General features: G+C 48.9%; 1 protein-coding gene and 1 long non-coding RNA gene across 14 annotated transcripts in view; one reads left to right on the plus strand and one right to left on the minus strand.

Moving 5' to 3' along the window:
• Window positions 1-10,958: 10,958 nt before the first annotated feature.
• Window positions 10,959-14,898, minus strand: LOC135976502 (uncharacterized). 6 transcript variants are annotated; one of them, XR_010593669.1, is made up of 2 exons: window positions 14,801-14,898; window positions 10,959-13,508 (listed from the first exon to the last, which is right to left on the minus strand). It is a non-coding gene; the product is annotated as an uncharacterized LOC135976502 (long non-coding RNA). The 6 variants fall into 6 exon arrangements; XR_010593668.1 differs by having other exon boundaries at window positions 14,796-14,898; XR_010593667.1 differs by lacking the exon at window positions 14,801-14,898 and adding an exon at window positions 14,622-14,725.
• DPH7 (diphthamide biosynthesis 7) overlaps window positions 14,772-21,264 on the plus strand; it is a 37,997-nt gene continuing 31,504 nt past the window's right edge. For 3 of the 8 annotated variants that reach the window (XM_065572485.1, XM_005292648.5, XM_024111393.3), the window contains exons 1-2: window positions 14,772-15,060; window positions 15,621-15,782. In XM_065572485.1, coding sequence (XP_065428557.1) covers window positions 15,642-15,782 — 141 coding nt within the window. In that variant the 5' untranslated portion in view covers window positions 14,772-15,060; window positions 15,621-15,641. The remainder of the gene's footprint in view (window positions 15,061-15,620; window positions 15,783-21,264) is intronic. The other 5 variants (XM_005292649.5, XM_065572483.1, XM_065572484.1 and 2 more) reach the window with 2 other exon arrangements.

Below are 21,264 nucleotides of genomic sequence, written 5' to 3' on the forward strand. Positions count from 1 at the left end.
TGAGATTGAGCAAACAGATTGGGATTAGAAACCGGTAGGGGTGAAGGGAGTGAAGGAGAGATAGGGAAAGGAGCTGGGCTGTGGGGTGAGAACAGGCTGGCTGGTCAGAGACTGGGATTAGACTAGATGACCTCCTGAGGTCCCTTCCAACCCTAATATTCTATGATTCTATGATTAGGTGTTGGAAGAGGGAGAGACTTGGGTTTTGTGGGGTGGGGAGATTCTGTCTCAGAGACAAGGCAGCTAGGACTGGCTGGGTGAGGAGAGAAGGTAGGATGAGAAGCCTGAGGAGAGGGGACTGGGAAGGTGAAAAGACTGAGACTGGGACAAAGCCAGGGGAAGGGGAAATACAGGACTGGAACAGGTTGAAGGGAATGGGGAAGGAGGAATCAACCTTGTGGGAAACTGGCAAAAAGTTCATTTGGGCAGACTTCTCTTCAGAATCTGGAATGGGACCCAGGATTCCTGAGTCTCCCCATTCCCCTGCTGTCGGAAAACATATGTGATCCCACAGGTAAAGCGCAGGTCTCATCCCCTTCTGGTGCAAAGAGGGTGACCCATGTGGGTGTCAAGATGCCATATGATGGAATATCATTTTTGTTTGTTTTTTTAAAAATGTAGGAAATTACAAAACACATTTACAGAAAATTACTGCTGTAAAATCAAATACTCAAAAGTTAGGAAATGCCAGAACTAAGGTTGCCTGTGCAACTTTAATTTGGCCCCCTGGGTGTATGCATTACAATAGTTTTCTTTACATAACATAAATTTTTTCCCACCGGCTTCTGTCTCATTTTGTGCACATACTAGATCATCTCTGGGGATGAAGCAAGGGCGTGTAGCGAAGGATGCTACTGTTTGTAAGACCCTTCCCTTGTTTGTTGTGGAAGTTGGAAGGTATGCAGGGAATGAGGCAGGGGACTTCAGGAAGACTGTCCCTATGGGTGCTCCGCTGTAGCAGTGCCTCCTGCACCTGGGATAGGCGATCTTCCTCAGCAGTGCCTGTCAGACCACATGTGCACCTCGCGCTGGAAGTGGGATGTATATATAGTGCTGTGCAGTCTGGCCACCTCCCAATTCCTTCTCTGCCACAGAGTCTGTGTTGGCTCCGAAGCAGAACTCCAGGTGTTGTACCAGCATTAAAGTAGACTTCTTTAGGTTCATGCAGAAGCCTAGATTCATAAACAGGTCCATTGTCACCCAGATGGCCCGGAGAATGTCTGTTTCAGATGGGGTCTTGAGGAGACAGTTGTCTAAGTATGGAAAGATGATGCCTTGTTTCCTTAGGTAGGCAACGACTACTGCAAGAACTTTGGAGAATACCCAAGGAGCTATAGACAGTCTGAAAGGCAGTACCTTGTACTGATAGTGGTTGGCACCCATGGCAAATTGGAGAAATTGCCTGTGGGCAGGGTGTACTGTGATAAGTAAGTATGCATCTTGGAGGTTGAGGGCTGAGAACCAGTGCTGGAACAATAGTGAAGAGGACAACCATCTTGAAGTGTTGCAGTTTGACAAACTTGTTTAGATTTTGAAGGTCCAGGACGGGTTGCCAGCTGCTGGATTTCTTCTGGATGAGAAAATGGGAGTAAAAACCATACTCTGTGTTCGAAAGGGACTGGTTCTATGGCGCCCAGTTGCAGAAGCTTTATTTCTCCCCATAGAATGGATTAGTGAAAGGGGTCCCTGAAGAGGGAAGGGGGGTGGGATAGATAGGAAGGGGATGGAGTATCCTTCCCTGACTATTTCTAGAACCCACTTGTCTGAGGTGATTAGTCTCCCTGATGGAAAAAATGGAGCTACTCAATCGCCAAACTGGTGGGATATCGAAGATGATTGGAATGACTGGAAGAGGGAGAGGCTTCTTGGGGTCTTGACCACACCTTCAAAATTGTTGCTTGGCTGCAGATGTGTGAGAGGTAGCGCCTTGAGGAGTGGGCTGTCTCTTTGGCAGGGGGCCTTTGTCTTAGGCGCTGGGTGCCATAGTACCATTGAGGAGTGTACTGCAGTGGTCAGGATTGCAGAGGGAGATGACTTCTCTGGGCATCTCTTTGGCACTGGTGTGTAAATGCCAAGTGTGGAGCAGTGGTCCCCAACCTTTTCTGTGGGGCGGGCGCTGGACGACTAGCCGCCGAGGACTGTGGCCGCCGGACAAGCGGCCGCCGAAATGCTGCCATGAAGCGGCAACGTCAAGAGGCATCATTGAGAGGCGTCGCTGCTGAAATTTGGTGGCATTTCGGCGGTAGTGCTTCTCAACGTTGCCGCTTCTCAATGGCATTTCGGTGGCTGCTTGTCCAGCGGCCAGTAGGCGGGTGCACATGGATGCCCCGGCGGGCACCGCGTTGGGGACCCCTGGAGTGGAGAGTAACTCGGAAGTCTTTAAGGGAGTGCAGGGAATTGTTTGCACGCTCCATGAATAGTTTGAGGCCCTCAAAGGGTAAGTTTTCAACTGAGGTTTATACCTCAGGAAAGCCTGAGAGGTGCAGCCATGGAGTTGCAATGGAGCGGGAAGCTGTATCTGCAGAGTCTAAGGAGGCTTGTAGGGCTGTTTGGGCCAAGAAGTGTCCCCCAAATATTAGCATCTGAAATTGTTCTTTCTTGGCCTCCGGAAGGTCATGGCAGAGATCCTATAACTTGGAGTAGTTAAGGTAGTTATACTTAGTCATAAGAGCCTCGTAATTCAATATTTGAGATTGGAGCATGGCTGATTAATAAATTTAATCATTTCCAGTTTGTGCTGATGGTTAGAATGAGATTGGTATTGTCGGCCTTTCTCTTGACTACCAGAGAATTTGAGGCGGGATGTGAGAACAGAAATTCCTCATCCTTTGCTGGAACATATTTCTTGTTGGTGGGTGTGCAGGTCGAAGGGATGGATGCTGGGGTCTGCCAGAGCACTGTTGTGGGATCAAGGAGAGCCTCATTGATAGGTAGTGAAATTTTGGAAGAAGAGGATGTGTGCAGGATATCAAGCAGCTTATGCTACTGATCTTTCCCTTCCTCCAAAGGAATCTGGAGGGAGTTTGCAATCCTGCGGAATAACTCCTGAAGGTGCCTGAAGTAATCAGCAGTCATAGGAGGTGGGGCATGATAGCTTCATCAGGGGAAGAAGAGCAGAAATATAGTGTTGGTGGAGCTTCCTCCTCCTGTTCATCCTCCTCAGCCAGTACCAGCGGAGGTTCGGTCTCTGGTGGGCGACAGACCGATGGAGAAGGGAGAGGTGTAGGGCTCTGGCTTTGTTTCATGGGAGGTTTCCCGAATTGTGCCCTATGTATGGCCCAAGGGTCCCAATATGGTCTGTGTAGAGGGAGTGGAACGTGTAGTTGCATCCATGGTGGTCCATACTGTGATGAAACATGAAACTGGGGTACTACTGAGCCCTCTAGCTCACCAGCCTGGGCACCCTCTAGCACTGTGCTGCTGTGACAAGCTGCAGACTGCTCCCAGTCCTGCACTCACATAAACTTTTACACAGGCAGGGACACACCCAACTGCAGTTTTATGAATGCTGCTTCTTAGCTACTCATGAATTAACAATAGAGAGATTCCAGCCAGCTCACCCCCCCAGCTCCACAACCTAGGACGCCAAAGCTGTACCCTCTTGCCCTGGTCAAAAGCCTGACCAGTATAAGTTTATTACCCAGTCCGCCCCTCCTTCAAAGTGGAAAGGACCATGCACCAGTTTTTGTTCCTGAGCAGATTTCCCAAGCACTTCTAGCAAAACACCATTTTAGGTAACAAAACAAATGTATTAACTACAGAAAGATAGATTTTTAAGTGAGTATAAGTAGTAAGAGTATAGATTACCTAAGAAATAAACAAAAACACAATCTAAGCTTTATAAACTAGACAGGATTTGAATCAAGCAGTGTTAGATAGTACAAACAGTTCACCAAGCTTCTGTAGACAGGCAGGCTTTCTTTTTTCCTGTCTGGGACCTCCTTCCCCAGTTCAGTCTTTGTTCCTAAGGTGTTTCCAGGTGTTGTGGTGTTTGGGGAGTGAGGCCAAGTGATGTCACTTCCCCCTTTTATATATTCTTCCAGCTTGCTAGAAAGATCTTTTGCTCTGACATGGGTCAAACAGTCTCCTTTGGGTACGTGCTATCTCTGAGAGGTTTTCATTGTACACAGTTCCTGGGGTAATCCTTGTGAGTGTTTGTATTCTCCTCAATGGGCCATCAGTGTTGTTTGGTCTTTTTATTGTTATACCAGAAAGGCTGCTTGTGGATATTACCAACCGCACAACATGTTTCAGTGGCACATACATCGCAAAACTTCATATACAATGATAGCACATACAACTTAACAGGATATTAATGTTCAACAGATTTAAGATTTTAAAATATCTTACTAAGCATACTTTGTACAAAACATAATTATATCACCATGGTGAATATGGGGTGCAGAGTGTTACTGTGGGGCACTGAGTGCCACATATACCAGGATTGTGCTCCAAATGTGGATTGTAAATAGTGAGGATGTGTAGATAGTTGTTGGAGCATCTTGAATAAGAGGGTGCGATGGAATCGTCGTCATCCTCCTCTTCTTCCTCCTTGTCACTGGAGAAGGGAGGGGCCGTCCTTGGAGGAGAAAAGGAAGAGTGTCGTGAAAAGTGGGGGGAAGTCCTGTCTGAGGAGAGGTGATCAGGAGTGTCAGATACCCTAAAGACCTGCTTGTTTCTGAATTCCTGTGGAGGAGGAAGGAGCATCATCGATGCCGGTGTATGACTCTGTGCCAAAGGAGAGATGCATTCCCCTGAGCAGCCAGCAGGTGGAGCTAGAGACTTGCCCAGTGCTAACAATTTTGACGGTGCAGAGGACTTGCTTGGCTTCATCGGTGCTATAAAGGACACCGGTGACGGTGGTTTTGTGGGTGTTGAGCTCCTGCAGCTGGTCTGTCTCCAAAGCCGAGAGTTGGTACCAAGGGCTGTAGGTCTGACCAGTTAGGGTCTTTAGATCATTGTTTTATGTTGGTGCTGGAGGTACTCAAGTGGGTTGTGGAGCCATGTCCCCTGTCAGAGGATGTTGAGGTAACTGACTTCGCAGGGGATGGAGTCCTGGCCGGCTGTGCCTCAGAGTGTAAGGAGGAAGCTTGTCTTTTTCCATCAGAATGAGAAAGATGACTTTCTCTTAGCGGGAGGCAGAGAATGAGGATTGGCGGATGACCTGGCAGATTGTGAAGGCTGCACAAGAGAAGAGTCCAGGCCTGGGTTTTGATGCTGGATGCAGTGATTTCTCCATGAGGACAAGTTTTAACTGAATGTCCCGTTTTTTTCTGGCCCCTGGCAGTCAAGTCATGGCAGTGGGAACACTTTTGTGGTATGCATCCCTCTCCCAGACAGCGAATGCACTGTGGGTGGCTGTCTGTCGAGAAGGCAGCCCCACAAGAGATGCATCTCTTAAACCTGAGAGATCTGGGCATAACAGTGAGGGAAAAAGCTTCCTGGTCAGGAAGGGCAGGAAGTGGGGAAACAAAAACCCTAAGCTATAAAGGTAAAGCAAAAACAAAACCAAAAAAATTCCTTTGATGGAGAAAAGAAGTACTAACTACACTAAACTGACAGGTAAGGCACTATCTACTGAGGGAAAAGGGAGAAGCTGGCTCTGCTGTGGATTCTGTCCCAGACCAAAGGCGATAGATAAGGAACTGGGGGGAGGAGGGGTGGTCAGACCATCCAGCACTGCTGATGATCTCCAATCCCAGGCACAGGGAGCGCTGCTGCACCTGCAATGAAGCATCCATAGGGACATCACTTGAAGAAGAATGGAAAGTTGACTGCTACTCTGGAGAATGAATTTCTATCCCTACCTCTCTCACAGAGTTCATGTGTGATGCTAAGCAAACATTTGTGGTCACTAATTGTGTGTTCCTCATTTTCTGGGTCCCCAACTTCATAGATGCTCAGGCCAGAATGGACCATTGGGATTTAATTTGACTTCCTGTATAACAGAGGCTACGTTTCCCCAAAATAATTCCCAGAGCATAGATGAGAAAAACATCCAATCTTGATTTAAAAATTGCCAGTGATGGAGAATCCACCATAACACTTGGTGAATTGTTCCAACAGTTAATAACCCTCACTGTTAAAATGTATGCCTTTTTTTCCAGTCTGAATATGTTTAGTTTCAACTGCCAGGCAGTGAATCCTGTTATAACTTTCTCTGCTAGAATTATCACTTGAGACTGTAAAAGCCGATTTGCAGAAGTGCTGAGTGCTTTTGACTGCAACTAAAGTCAATGGGAGCTGTGCTTGAATATAGACTCGGCTTCATATCTGTAAAATGGGAATAATGCCATCCATTTGCCTCACAGGGGTTTTGTGAAGATTGATTAAATGGTTGTGAAGCAGTGGAATACTATAGTGATGAACACTATACAACAGCCCATGAGAAAATAATTCTGTCATCAGAGCAGGGTTTGAATTGCACACATTATCTAAAGCCACACATTGAACAGTGAGGAAGAAACAAAATATTGAATTACTGCTCATTAATTGAACACTATCCATCTTTTAGTAACCATAATTCTAGCATTTCCTAAATTTAGAGTGCTTGACTTGGCGACCTTATTAATGCAGATTAATGCCCAAATAACAGGCCAAAGCTAGCTGCCTATCTGGGAATTCAACCCCGCCAGGCTCATCAGGATACTAACACCAAACTGCTAATTCCCCAATACTAGGCTGAGATTCTGATGATGTAGTGAGGAGATGTGGCCTCCCTCTGACCCAGCCGGGGAAGGACAACCACCACCACCCACCTACAAGGCCAAATAACCAGAGTGTGATCAAGCAACTGACCATACAATTTATAGTCAATTCTGCATCCAGGCTGCTCTGCTCCTCACTCCCTTTCCACCTGTTAGACAGTGCAGATACTACTGCTGCTTTAAATCTCTGTTCTCCTCTCCTATGCTGGCTGGAAGGTGAGGATTTTGATGAAACTGGGACTATAGCTCTCAACTTTAAACTTGACAGTGTGTGACAGCAGCAATCAGAATGTGTGACAAATTTTTGTTCTATGTTGCATCATAATTTAGAGTCCAGTGGTTTTTAATTATAAAAACCTATTTTGAAGGCTATTGTGACGGGGGGGGGGACTAGGTCCAGATGCCCCCTGCTGGAGGCCTTGTGGCCCTGCCTCACCTCACCCCAGAAAAGTGCAGAAGAGCATTCCTTCAGTCAGCCTAAAGTGGCTGCAGGGGAGCAGCCAATCAGGGGCCAGAAGGGCCATATAAAAGGAAGCAGCAGAGGCAGAACAGTCAGTTGCTGCCTGGAGCTTGAAGAGGGAGGACTGGGTGCCTGCCTGGCCAGAAGAAAGAATGGCAGGACTGTGGACAGCTCACTGCAGGTAGGACTGAGCCCAGAGAAGGCTGCCAAATACCGGGTGCTTGGCTAGCTGGAAGAACAGCAGTGCAGGCAGGCTGAACCCAGGGGACTGAGCCCAGAACCTAACCAGACTGGGCAAGTATACTGTGATGGGCCATGCTGGTCTGGTTGAAGGTTGAGCCCAGGGAGGGTTCCCAAAAGGACACCAACTGAGGGTATCAATATGGGCTCCTGCTGGGCTGTTAAAGAAAGCAGTGTCTCTAGGAAGGAAGTCGTAGTGCTACGGCCGCATACCAGTGCCGTAAGAAAACTAGAGACTGTATACCCTGGAGGGAGGGACGGTGTGTGAGACTCGGCTGGAGGGCTGAGTCACTGAAGACCTGTTGAAAGAACAATCAGGCATGGTGGGCACTCAAGAGGCAGGGACCACCCCGTTGTAAGAACTGAAAGCAGGCTCACACTTGACCAGAAAAGGGGTGCCCATAAGAGGTGGGTGCCATGCAGTTCAGAACTGCATGATTGCAGGCACGTATTGGCAAGAGAGGGGGCACTCATAAAAGGCAGGTGCCGACGTCATTTCAAGATATTTTCTCATTTGTGTAAATTAAGTAAACCATTTTTTTAAAAGAAAAAATTGGAAAAGCAAATTGCCAACACACATCACCAGCAGTCTGGACCTTAGGGGTATAACTAGGGCCCTACCAAATTCACAGCTATGAAAAATGCATCATGGACCATGAAATCTGGTCTTTTGTGAGCTTTTATTCTATACTATACAGATTTCACAGGGGAAACCAGAATTTCTCAAATTGAGCATCCTGATCCAAAAGAAGTTGCAGAGGGGTCACAAGGTTATTTTAGGGGGGGTTGTAGTATTGCCACCCTTACTTCTGCACTGCCTTCAAAGCTGGATAGCTGGAGAGTAGTGGTTATTCCCTGGGCACCCAGCTCTCCAGGTAGCGCCATGCCAGCGGCAGCACAGAAGTAATGGTGGCAATACCATACCATGCCATCCTTACTTCTGTGCTGGCAGTGGCTCTGCCTTCAGAGCTGGGCTCCTGGCCAGCAGTGGCCACTTTCCAGTAGCCTGCACTGCTCTGAAGGCAGTACCACTGCCAGCAGTAGTGCAGAAAGAAGGGTAGCAGTACCACAACCCTTCCTCCCCCCGCCTGGCACAACTCCTTTTTGGATCGGGACCCCTACAATTACAACACTGTGAAATTTCAGATTTAAATAGTTGAAATAATGAAATTTATTATTTTTAAAATCCTATGACCGTGAAATTGACCAACTTGAACTGAATTTGGTAGGGCCCTAGGTATGACTGCACTGTAATATATGACCTGTGGTTGGCCCGGGTCAGCTGACTCCAGCTTGCAGGGCTCAAGCTGTGGGACTATAAAATTGCAGTGTAGACATTTGGGCTCAGGTTGGAGCCTACACTCTGAGACCCCACAAAGGGAGAGGATCCAACAGCCTGGCCTCCAGCTCAAGCCTGAACAACTACGCTGCAATTGTATAGCCTCGCAGCCTAAGTCAGGTGATCTGGACCAGCTGCAGTTGTATCAGAGGTCTTCTATTGCAGCATAGATGTACCCTTTGAATCCCAGCAGACCACCACCACATGAGCTACAACAGTAATTGCTAACCTCTGTACAGACAAGGCACTAGATGAGGTCTTGACACACACTTTATCAATGGGCATCACAGTGGGGTACACAATTGTCTGCTGGACATGAAAAATTGCAGATAAGGAATCCTGGGTTAAATCCCCGGCTCTAGGACAGAAGGTTGATCTAGTGATTGCAGATAGACTAACCAAAGCATATATGGCACATTTAATTTGAAAGGCAAGTTGGTCAGTGGATAAAATTTAGGTCTGCCATTAGAGACCTGGATTCTATTCCTAGCTCTTCCTCTAGTGGTTTTGTGCAACCTCTGTTAACCTGTATGTAAAATAGGGCTAGTATCTGACTGTCTTCTAGGTTTGGAGTGTTAGGCCTTTCTCAATAAGGGTTGTATAATGCATGGGAAATATAAGCACCAATTAATGGAGGTGAGATTTGAATTCGTGGTCTTCTGGCTCCGTGCACTTTCCTGTAGGCTACTGTGTCTATGCATACTTTTTTGGTGCAGGACTGCTGTCCCATTTAATCAGAAATGCAGAACATCCTGCAAAATCCAGTACACTTGAAAGGTCTGACTGGGACAAAACCCTCAGACCAACTTATTCCATGCCTCTCAAGTATCCCTCATTTTGTCCCAAAGTTCCTTACATTTGGTGTCTTCTTCTTTTTGTTTCTGATGTGAATAATTTTCATCAATAAGAGTTTTGAAGCTAAGATTAGTCATTGACACTAAGGGAAAGAATTCCACTGCATTTTAAGTCCACATGAATAATTTATTTGTCTTGCATATTTAGGTCTTTGTCATATCTTGCATCCCACATTTGGCTGTGGCAGATTAACAGGTATGACTCTGTAAATAGGGATAACTTGTTGGTCTGACTCCTCAGCCGCCATGAGAATTCCTCTCTGCCACACCACTCTTCAGCCAGCTGGTTCTGCTGACTCTCATGTGGCATCAGCTCGGCAACCTGCCCCCATTCTCATGTTCTTGCTTCCATCCTTGTCTGTCTCTTTCCCTTCTTCCCTTTCTTTGTCTCTAGCTGTCCCTCATTACTTTATTTCTCTTCCACACACACACACACACACACGGAAATTGTGGAAGAGGAATGACAAGGAGTGGTAATGATCAGGGCTAGCCTTAGGGAAAATGGCACTGTGGGCAAACTCGTATGTTGGTACTGCTTAATTTGTAATGAAAGAGGTGCCAAAGCCCTGGCACAAACTAAGCACTGTCTAGACAGCTGGAGAGTGGCCTATTGAAAAGGGTGGGAAAATTTAGAATATTGTCCCTAGACCACTGCACCACAACCATTTATATGGATTTTCTCCTCAACTACAACGCTCCCCCCCAGGGGAAATTCACGATGCCTGGGGTGTTTGCTGGCATGTGGGCTTGTGAAGGTTCCGTGTGAAAGTGATTGCTATGTTAGTAGAGGTGTATTTTACTGCCCTGTTTCAATGCTGTCCATGTACTTAACAATCATGGCTCTGTGTATTGTTCTTTGTTTTGTGCTTCTGCAGATGTGGCCTTGACAGGCACCCCCTATATACCTGCAGAGTGCCTCCAATGGCTAAGAAAGTGCCCGAGATGAAGCAAGGAAGACGTGTTCCTGGCAGTGATGGAATGCTTGGATGCCGAAACGGAATGCAGGCACTGGAGAGAAAGTCAGGAAAGAGCAGAAAATGAGGCCTAATCTAGGGCTACAATGGAGATGATGATTAAAGTGATGGAGAAGCAAAACAGGCTCTTATAACGCTCCAGAGTGAGCAGATGCATGCCCACCCTCCCCTTCAGCACATTCAGCACTTTCTCCCATGCCCTTCCCAAAATTCACCCACAAATTCCTTTCTGTTGTCTGGCATTTCTCACTCCACCCCCACGGAAACCTTTTTAAATGATAGCTGGATTTAAAGCACAGCTGTGAAAGTTGGCCCTCCCCCCAAGCATTTGTGTATGTGTGTGGTGAGAAGATTTTTTTTTTTTTGGGTGCAATAAACGCAACGTTTTTTTTGAATGATAAGAACTCTTTATTTTCCCCCCAGCAAATTGTGATATTAGATGCCAGCAACAAATAAACAAGCAATAAAATCATTTGCTTACATTGAATCCTAGGCCACAAAAATCACAAGTGCTGCCTTGCAAACATTGATTTCATTAAGCATTGTAGTCCATAGCACAGCAACATTAATTACCGATTCTTATCTTCAAAGTGTTGCCTCAAAGTGTCCTTGAGTTGAATAGCGCCCCCCCCCAATGTCCCTCTAATAGCCCTGGTATCTGACTGCTGAAAAGCAGCTGTCAGGTGTTCTGCCTCAGCAGTCCACTCCTGAGCAAACTTTTCACCCTTAACTTCACAAATATTGTGCAACGCGTGACTCTGATCGTGGGAATATTATCCTCATTTAGGTCTAACCTGCCATAAAGGCATCACTAGCACACCTTCAGCTTGCCAAATGCATATTCCACAGTCGTCCTGCATCCACTCAGCCTGTTGCTGAACTGCTTCTTACTGCTATCTAGGTTTCCCGTGTAAGGCTTCATGAGCCATGGCATTAAGGGGTACACCTGGTCTCCCAAGATCACAATATCCCCTACTGTAATTTTCTGGTTTGGGGAAAAAAGCTCCTGCTTTCAGCTTTCTGTACAGGCCTGTGTGCCTGAAGATACAAGAGTCATGCACCTTTCCCAACCACACTGCATTGCTGTCAATGAAATGCTTGTGGTGATCCACAAGTGTCTGCAACACCATGGAAAAGTACCCCTTCCTATTGATGTACTATGTCACAAGGTGGTCTGGTGCCAAAATTGGAATAGACATGCCATCTATCACCCTTCTATAGTTAGGGAAAACCACTGCTGCAAAGCAGTCCACTATTTCACACACATTGCCAAGAGTCACGGTCCTTTGCAGCACAATGCAATTAATGGCCCAGCACGCTTGCGTTAACACAGCCCCAAAGGTCAACTTCTTGACTCCAAACTGATTTGTGACAGAACAGTAGCAGTCTGGAGTTGCCGGCTTCCATGCTGTGATCGCCACATGCTTCTCCAGTGAGAGGGCAGCTCTCATTTGAGTGTCCTTGCGCCAGGGTTGGGGCGAGCTCAGCACACAGTTCCAGAAAAGTAGCTTTCCTCATTTGAAAGTTCTGCAGCCACTGCTTGTCATCCCAGACCTGCATAACTACATGATCTCACCACTCAGTGCTTGTTTCATGGGCCCAAAAGCAACGGTCCATCATGTGCAGCTGCTCCGTGAATGCCAAAAGCAATCTAATGTTGATCCTATCAGTGTCAGACAGCATGTCAGGCAACTGTGACTCCTGTTGACTTCAGAACTTCCATATTAACTGCATTGCTATTCGCAATGTAGTACTGACAGCTAGCAGAGCATGGAAAGCAGCGCTGGATCCAGGGCGGGCAAGCAGAAAACAAAGGATGTTGAAAAATGTTGCGAACCGAAGATGGAAGCACATAGAATGCTGGGACGGAAAGCAATGCATCATGGAACAGTAAGCGTGGACCCATGATACGCTGTGATCCACTCCGCCTTCCCACAAGACCTAGCAGCAGAAAGTGGAGAGTTGAACTGTGGGATAGCTTCCCATAATGCATTGCTCTCACTGTTGATGGTACTGACCCACGTGTGGATGTGCTATGATGACAGAGCAAGACAGTGTGAACATGCAACAACAGTTTTCTTTTAGCACTTTTGGATCGTTGAGAAAACTTTTGGCAAAAAAACTCATACAGCCTAAATGCACTACTGGAAGGTGCTCAGAAACTATGGTGATGGGCACAGTATAAGAACTGGTATTGGACAGAAAAATTTGAACTAGTCTTCCACCATGCAGGATTCTTAAGACTGTCAGCTCAGGAAAGGGAGCTGGGCTTAAGTGTAGACAGCTCAATAAAGACCTCTGCTCAACATGCAGCTGTAATTACAAAAATAAGGAATAGGATAAAGAGAATAATAGAGAAAATATTATTATACCATTGTATGAATCAATGGTTCAGCCTCATCTCAGAATACTGTGTCCAGTATTTGTTACTCCATCTCAGAAATATATATTAAAGAATTGGGGAGGCTCAGAGGAAGGTGATGAGAATGACATGGAAAAACTTTCATAAGAGAAATTCAAAGACTGGGATTGTTTATCATAAACAAGGGATGAATGAGACGATATGATAAAAAATCCATAAAGTAATGAACAGCATAGAAATGGGAGATTGGGAACTTCTGTTTGCTCCTCTCATAACACAACAAGGAAGTGTTCAATGACACTGAAAGTGAGCAAATTCAAAGCGCAGACAGTAGAACTCCTATTTTATGAACTAGTTGGAGATTGAAGAGTTCATCAAACTGAACATCTCAAAATTACAATATGGTACATAAGTTGCAGTATGGCGCACTGCATCACTTTCTTCTTGTCCTTCAAACCACTGCAAAGCCATTTTCCATGCATCAAAATCATAAGAACATGAAGGGACGTTGACTTACTCTTCATCAACAGCACTTTCACTATATGATTGAGGTTCATAAAATGGAGATTATACTGAAAAAGAAAATACAACACAATTAGCATACAGAATTCACTGCCACAGGACATCACTGAGGTCAAGTACCTACCATGCTTATATGGATAACAAGAATATCCAATAGTTATGCTAAGAAAGAAAAGATCGGGAAAGGCTATAAACCCTCCTGCTTCAGGGGGTAAGCCAAACTATTAGAGACCAGGCTGAGGTGTTCATGGGGGCAGACTGTCTCACAGCTGCTACTGCACCGTTCTTATACCTCCCTCCGCACTAGCTGGTGCTGGCAGCTGTCAGAGACCCCATACTGCCTAGAATGAATTTCGGGTTAGACCCAGTCTGGCAATTCCTACGTTCCAGCAGACGGAAAAGGAAAATAAAGGGGTAAGGATTGAGGGAGAGAGGCTGAACTCAGGATGGGGAGCCAGAGAGGTTCCACTTGCGATGAGGAAGGGAGACAGGCTGCGGGTCTCGAGATGGGGAAAGGGCAGGAGGTGGAGGCCGCGAGTGCGGCTGGGAGTCGCTATGCGTGTGGAGGGGAGCAGTACAGCCGTGATCACGGTCCTGCTGGTGATGGGGGGGGGGGGGGGGGGGAGAGCCGCTGGTTAGCAGCAGGCTGGGCCGAGCCCGCCCGCGCAGGGCCATGGGACCAGCCGTCAGTGCCTGGTGCCGCCAGCTCTCTCACTCGCGCTGGTTTTCTCCAGGCCCCAGCACTGGAGGAGGACGGCAGCCACCGTCTGACCCGGCCACCTGAGGCCTGGGGGTGGAGGACAGAAGCAGGATGAAGAATTGCTTTGTGTTCATCTTTAAAATCTCCGGCCTGGGGCCTGGCCCCCAAGGGCTGGTCGCGGGGCCAGGGTGCTGCAGCTCCCGCCACGAACTGGCAACGGGTGAGCTGCGAAGAGCCAGCCTCACGCTGTACGCCGCCCCGACTCCCCGCGGGCCTGCGCTCGCCCCGCCCCGCCTCACCCGACTCCCCGCGGGCCTGCGCTCGCCCCGCCCCGCCTCACCCGACTCCCCGCGGGCCTGCGCTCGCCCCGCCCCGCCTCACCAGGCTCCCCGCGGGCCTGCGCTCGCCCCGCCCCGCCTCACCAGGCTCCCCGCGGGCCTGCGCTCGCCCCGCCCCGCCTCACCTCACTCGCCTCCCCGCGGGCCTGCGCTCGCCCCGCCCCGCCTCACCTCACCCGACTCCCCGCGGGCCTGCGCTCGCCCCGCCCCGCCTCACCCGACTCCCCGCGGGCCTGCGCTCGCCCCGCCCCGCCTCACCCGACTCCCCGCGGGCCTGCGCTCGCCCCGCCCCGCCTCACCTCACCCGACTCCCCGCGGGCCTGCGCTCGCCCCGTCCCGCTTCACCTCACTCGCCTCCCCGCGGGCCTGCGCTCGCCTTGCCCCGCCTCCCCCATCAGCCCCGCCTCCCGCTAGCTGAGCGCTCAGGCTGACCTGGAAGCAGATGGGTGGAGCCGAGCTCTCCCCGCCGGTTACTCGGTGTGGGGGTCCCTGAGCGCTGCAAGGCCAAACTGCGGCACTGTCCCAGCTGGGGGGAGCGGCCCGGGTCTCCCGCTGCGCGCTGAGGTGAACAGCCCACAGCGAGGGGGGTGGGGGCTGCGGGGGAGAGTCTGGCATGTTAGGACTGGGCAGCCCTAGGGTCTGGGATGATGAACAGATTGTCACTGGGGGCCGTGATTGATCTGCCTGTCTTTGCTCTCCCCCCAAGCACTGATGCCTGTTTCTGGATCCCTTGTGTAACGAGAGAGGGAGAGATGTGGGCCTGGTACTCACTGTTTTCTGTAAATCCTCTCTTGGGGAGGGACTTTATCCAGCGGAGTTTGATTTCCCTTGTGCCCTTTGCATTGAGCTGCTTAGCTAATGTACTGTGCGGTCTAGGGAGAGACCCTAGCATCTCTGTGGGCCTAAGAGAGTCTTTGTACGGCAGAACTGCCTGGAGCTTGCTGGGCTTGCTTCTCCCAGGATAGTAGCTGTGCTGCAGATGTAGTTTCTCAGGAGATAGGCCACCCTGGGACAGCTTAGCTGTGCTCTGCTCTGTATGCCCCAGTCAGGGTCACTGTGTCTTTCCCCCTGCTTCCTTTCACTGTTTCTCTTACCTTTGTTTTTTCTGTGCTGTTCTTTTCTAGGCAGGATGAGCATGTGCTGACATGGCATTGCAGTGCAAGTCTCAGACTCTTCAAGTGGTAGACACTGAATACAGTGCAGATGCTGTGGAGTGGTGCCCTGTGGAAGGCTGGCACAGCATCCTGGTTTGTGGCACCTACCAGCTAAAGAAACCTGATAGAAAGGTAAGTGATAGAAATAATAGTATCGGGAGGGCTGATTGAACAGCAGTGACATAGGCCAGTCCGGACCTCTCATGCATTGTGTGAACTGAGTTCAGCTTCCTTGAGTTTTCAGATTGCTGCTACCCCATTCTCAGCAGTAAACGGCACAGATGTGAAATCTTGTTAAGACACAACATAAGAGAATAAGAGCCTGAATTCAGGGAAATATCTTCCCGGATTGAAACTGCTTAGCTCACAACCATTTCTGACTTGCATTGTGCATTTGTCTGCACTGGGAGGTGGGGTAGTTCCCTTGAAACGTATCTCATCTTCTGATTTCTCAGGGACTCTGGGTGCATGTCACTCTCACCCTGCCAAGGCCTACGTGTGGGGAAAAAGACTCAAAATTGAGTGAGACAGGCGAACTATCAAAGTTGGCAACTGTAGAGAATGTGGAAGGCATTTCTGTAGCATAAATATTTTCTATAGCCTCAGTAAAAAGCACACAAACAAAAAAACAAACCCCCAGTTGTGGAAGGATAGTTGTGCTCTAAAGCTAGGCTTATGCCCTGTAATGAGGGACAGTGAAGAGACTGATTAAGTATATCTCTGGTTGTAGTTTTGGGATTTTGTGTTGGTCTTTTCTTTGTTGCTACTTTTACTGAAAATAGAAAATCAAAAATAAAAAGAACTCTGGACTTGTTAGAAGAAGTCCTCTGTGTTTGCTACTTGCTTCCAGTATGTGAATAACTGTGTAAATACAGTGTTGTGTTGGTCATGGGGTTGATGCATTAGGGCTGGAACTGTAGTGAGGGGTCCACCCATGGGAATTCAGTACAGGATCTGGCCCTTTATATTGTGCTGATCTCTGGTAATTTGGGGATGTTTAATTGTGTGTGTGACGATGTATCCCATAGTGCTTTATGGGAATATGACATAACTGGAGTATGTTTTATGCTACATGTGCCATGTAACATATCTCTGTAAAGGTTATGGTTTACTGAATCTATTCATCCTGTTTGTACACATATATCATTTTTGTACTTGAAGTTATGAATATTGGCTGTATACTTGTTTGATTTCTAAGGCCTTGGCTACACTTGTGCGTTATAGCGCAATAAAGCTGCCAGCAGTGCTCTACCTCACTCCCCGTCCATACTGGCAAGGAACATATAGCGCTCTGACTCCGCGGCTGGAGTGCTCCTGGTACTCCACCTCCCTGAGAGGAATAATGTTTGTTGCACTCTCGCTGGAGTGCCGTGGCGCCAGTGTGGACACCTAATGCGCTCTGATTGGCCTCCGGAAGTGTCCTACAATGCCTGTTCTAGCCACTCTGGTCATCACTTTTGAACTATGCTGCCCTGTCCTCAGGTGACCAGCGTCCCTGGGAATTTTGAAAATCCCCTTCCTGTTTGCTTAGCCAGGTGTGGAGTGCTCTCAGCGCATCTTTCCAGGTAGCTATGCCTCCACGCGCCAGGCGATCCCCAGTATGGAGCAATGGCGAGGTGCTGGACCTCATCAGTGTTTGGGGGGAAGAAGCTGTGCAGTCCCAGCTGCGCTCCAGCCATAGTAATTATGATACCTTCGGGCACATATCAAGGGCCATGATGGACAGTGGCCATGACCAGGATGCGGTGCAGTGTTGGGTTAAAGTAAAGGAGCTGCGGAATGCCTACTGCAAAGCCCATGAGGCAAACGGCTGCTCCGGTGCTGCCCCCACAGCCTGCAAATTCTACAAAGAGCTGGACGCAATACTTGGGGGCGATCCCACCTCCACTGCAATGACCACCATGGACACTTCCTAGCCCAGCACAGCAAGGGGGGGGGGAGGAGGAAGAGGAGGAAAGCATGAGCGATGGCGCTGAGGCGGGGGGAGACACCCCGGAATCCCTAGCTGCATGCAGCCAGGAGCTCTTCTCAAGCCAGGAGGAAGGCAGACAGTCGCGGTGTCCGGTGCTTGGGGAAGGACAAATAACAGAGGAGGTTCCTGGTAAGCGGCTTTCTTTTTGGGAAGGAAGTTTTTAGGTATGGGCACTTTGGGCGAGGAGGGGGGACCATTCCTGCACACAGGCAAGCTGCGTATGGGCCAGGGCAGAAGCCGCATTGAGGGGGAGACCATCCCTTGCTTCCCTGGTCACCCTCAGCAGCGAGATATCTTCCAGGACGAACTCCTGTGAAGAATTTGGGACAGTGTTCAGTGTAGGTGCCCCCAGCAGCAGTTGGCTCTCCCCAAGACACACAAACCCAGAGGACGGTACAGCCATGAAATAATCAGTCCCCAGGGACCCAGCGCTTACTCACCATTTCTGGGGCTCCCGTGGGCTGTGCGCGCTCGCTTTGGGACAGGCAAAGTATGGTTTTTGTGATTGCCCCCTTTAAGTGTGGGGGAATCGTTGCTCTGTCAGCTGTTTACAATGCTGCCTCTGTTAAGTGTTGCATTTTCCTGTATAGGTGCAACCTTGAGATCTCAGCCGTAATTCTTATCGCCGGCTGACAGGCTGAGAAGACTCAGGAAGAGGCCGCGTAAAAGCAAAGAAGATATGCTGCATGAAGTCATGCAGCAGTCTGTAAACGAGAATCGAAAGGCACAGAAGTGGAGGGAGAGTGAAAGGAGAACCCGCCAGGAAAATGCGACGCACTGGCGGCAAAACACGGAACGGCTGATTAGCATAATGGAGCACCAAGCAGACTTTATCCAGGCGCTCGCCGCAATGCAGGCGGAACACTACCGCGCTTGCCCCCTCTGCAGCCCTTGTCCCAAAACTCTTCCCCTTGTGCCCCCATGTCCCCTCCAACCCACTTTTTCCAACATCCGGGTTCTTAACCGCCCCCAGCTGCCTCCTACACTTTTAGCTTCACCACCCACCCACGAAAACTATGACCCTTATCCACTGCACTCAACCCCCCTCAACATGCCTTATAGCTATCCTAAAGTGCATCACTAAGTGCACAACACTCCAGACAGGATTCAAGAGTATGAAATCACGACATACACAAGCCTATGAGTGAACTGGTCCCCAACCCACCCCCTTGCCCTTTTGGTATTTCTGTGTTACTTTTTTTTTTTTTTTTCAAGAGATAGAGTTTTTTACTTTGAAAACATACTTTATTAGTGCATAAAGCAACATATACCTTAGTCCAGGAAAGCAACAAGCACTGCAAGTCAGTGTACCAAACACAGCCACTGCACTTAACTCCAGTGCAGAGCACCAGACATTACTCATGGCTTTCAGCCTCAAATACCTCAAGGCATCCCTAATCCTGCAGCCCTACGCTGGGCCCCTCTAATAGCCCTGCTCTCTGGCTGTGCAAATTCAGCCTCTAGGTGTTGAACCTCCGAGGCCCATGCTTGAGTGAAGCTTTCACCCTTCCCTTCACAAATATGGAGGGTACAGCACGCGGATATAACTGTGGGGATGCTCTGTTCGGCCAAGTCCAGCTTTCCATAAAGAGAGCGCCAGCGGCCCTTCAGACGGCCAAAAGCACACGCCACAGTCATTCGGCACCGGCTCAGTCTGTAGTTGAATCGTTCCTGGCTGCTGTCCAGGCTCCCTGTGAAGGGTTTCATGAGCCACGGCATTAAAGGGTAAACGGGGTCTCCAAGGATCACAATGGGCATTTCGACTTCCCCTACAGTGATCCTCTGCTCTGGGGAAAAAAGTCCCAGCTTGCTACTTCTTGAACAGGCCAGTGTTCTGAAAGATGCGTGTGTCATGCACCCTTCCGGGCCAGCCTGCGTTAATGTCAATGAAATGACCACAGTGATCCACAAGCGCCTGGAGAACCATGGAGAAATACCCCTTTCGGTTAACGTACTCGGACACTAGGTGGGCTGGTGCCAGAATAGGAATATGTGTCCCCTCTATCGCCCCTCCGCAGTTAGGGAAACCCATTTGTTCAAAGCCATCCGCAATGTCATGCACGTTACCCGGAATCTCGGTTCTTCTGAGCAGGATGCGATTAATGGCCCTGCGAACTTACATCAACACAATTCCAACTATCGACTTTCCCACTCCAAACTGGTTAGCGACCGATCAGTAGCTGTCTGGAGTTGCCAGCTTCCAGATTGCAATAGCCACCCGCTTCTCCACCGGCAGGGCAGCTCTCAATTTCGTGTCCTTGCGCCGTAGGGTGGGGGCGAGCTCAGCACACAGTCCCATGAAAATGGCTTTTCTCATCCGAAAGTTTTGCAGCCACTGCTCATCATCCCAGACTTGCAGGACGATGTGATCCCACCATTCAGTGCTTGTTTCCCGAGCCCAAAAGCGGCGTTCCACAGTGGAGAGCATGTCCGTGAATGAGACAAGCAATTTCGTGTCGTATGCATTATGTGACTCAATATCATTGTCGTACTTCTCACTGCCAAACGAGACGTGCTGGCTAGACTCGTCAGCATGTTCCACAGCAGTTCGGGCTCCATTCCCGCTGACCGAAAGGGAAGACAAAGTGCGCTCTGCACAGAAACCGTTGAAAGATGGCGCCAAATGTGGATGGAAACACAAGGATTGCTGGGTTGCGAAGCGATGCATCACGGGGCGTTGGGACAGGATCCAGAATGCCCGCACCCCACGCCCCCTTCCCACAAGCCATAGCGCCAGAATGGGAAGAGGTGCTCTGTGGGATAGCTGCCCATAATGCACCGCTCCAAATGCTGCTTCAAGTGCTGCGAATGTGGCCACGACAGCACGCTTGCAGCTGTCAGTGTGGACAGACTGGAGTGCTTTCCCTGGTGCGCTCTCTGAAGGCTGGTTTAACCCAAAGCGCTCTACATCTGCAAGTGTAGCCATGGCCTAAGTAAGCTTTGTAAAGCATTTGATCAGCTTCTTTAGAAAGGAATTTGCAAAGTTAAGTGCTCAATCAAAAAGCACTTAAGGAACAATGCATCTTGGAATGCTCCAGTCCACATAAGAAGTCTTCCTGGAGACATACAAAATACCATGTGGGCAATGGCATCTGCCTGTAAAAACTGAGTCATGCATGGACATGTGACTTGCCCAGGTGACTCCAGAACTCCATCTTGGAGCTGGACTTTGCATAGGAGAGAGGAGGGTGTCTACACCCACAAGAGAGAGTCTATTTTAGCCCATGGGAGACCCCTCCATGTGGTCTTCAACTGGCAAAAGAGAGAGCCTCCCCACCCTCAAGGATACCTGAAAGAAACTGGAACAAGGACAGTCCCTACAGGGGGTGGGAGTGATTGCTGGACCCAGACTAGCAGGCGACTAGTCTGTAAAAGGAAGCTTACTGGAACTGGTGAGGTGTTATTTGAATTCAGTTTCATAGGCATAGACTTGCGTGTTTTATTTTATTTTACTTGATAATTCACTTTGTTCTGTCTGTTACTACTTGGAATCACTTAAATCCTACTTTCTGTATTTAATAAAGTCACTTTTTACTTATTAATTTACCCAGAGTATGTATTAATACCTGGGAGGGTGGGGGGGCAAACAGCTGTGCATATCTCTCTATCAGTGTTATAGAGGGCGAACAATTTATGAGTTTA

The sequence above is a fragment of the Chrysemys picta genome, chromosome 18 (assembly GCF_011386835.1).
Source record: "Chrysemys picta bellii isolate R12L10 chromosome 18, ASM1138683v2, whole genome shotgun sequence".
NCBI classification, from domain to species: domain Eukaryota; kingdom Metazoa; phylum Chordata; order Testudines; family Emydidae; genus Chrysemys; species Chrysemys picta.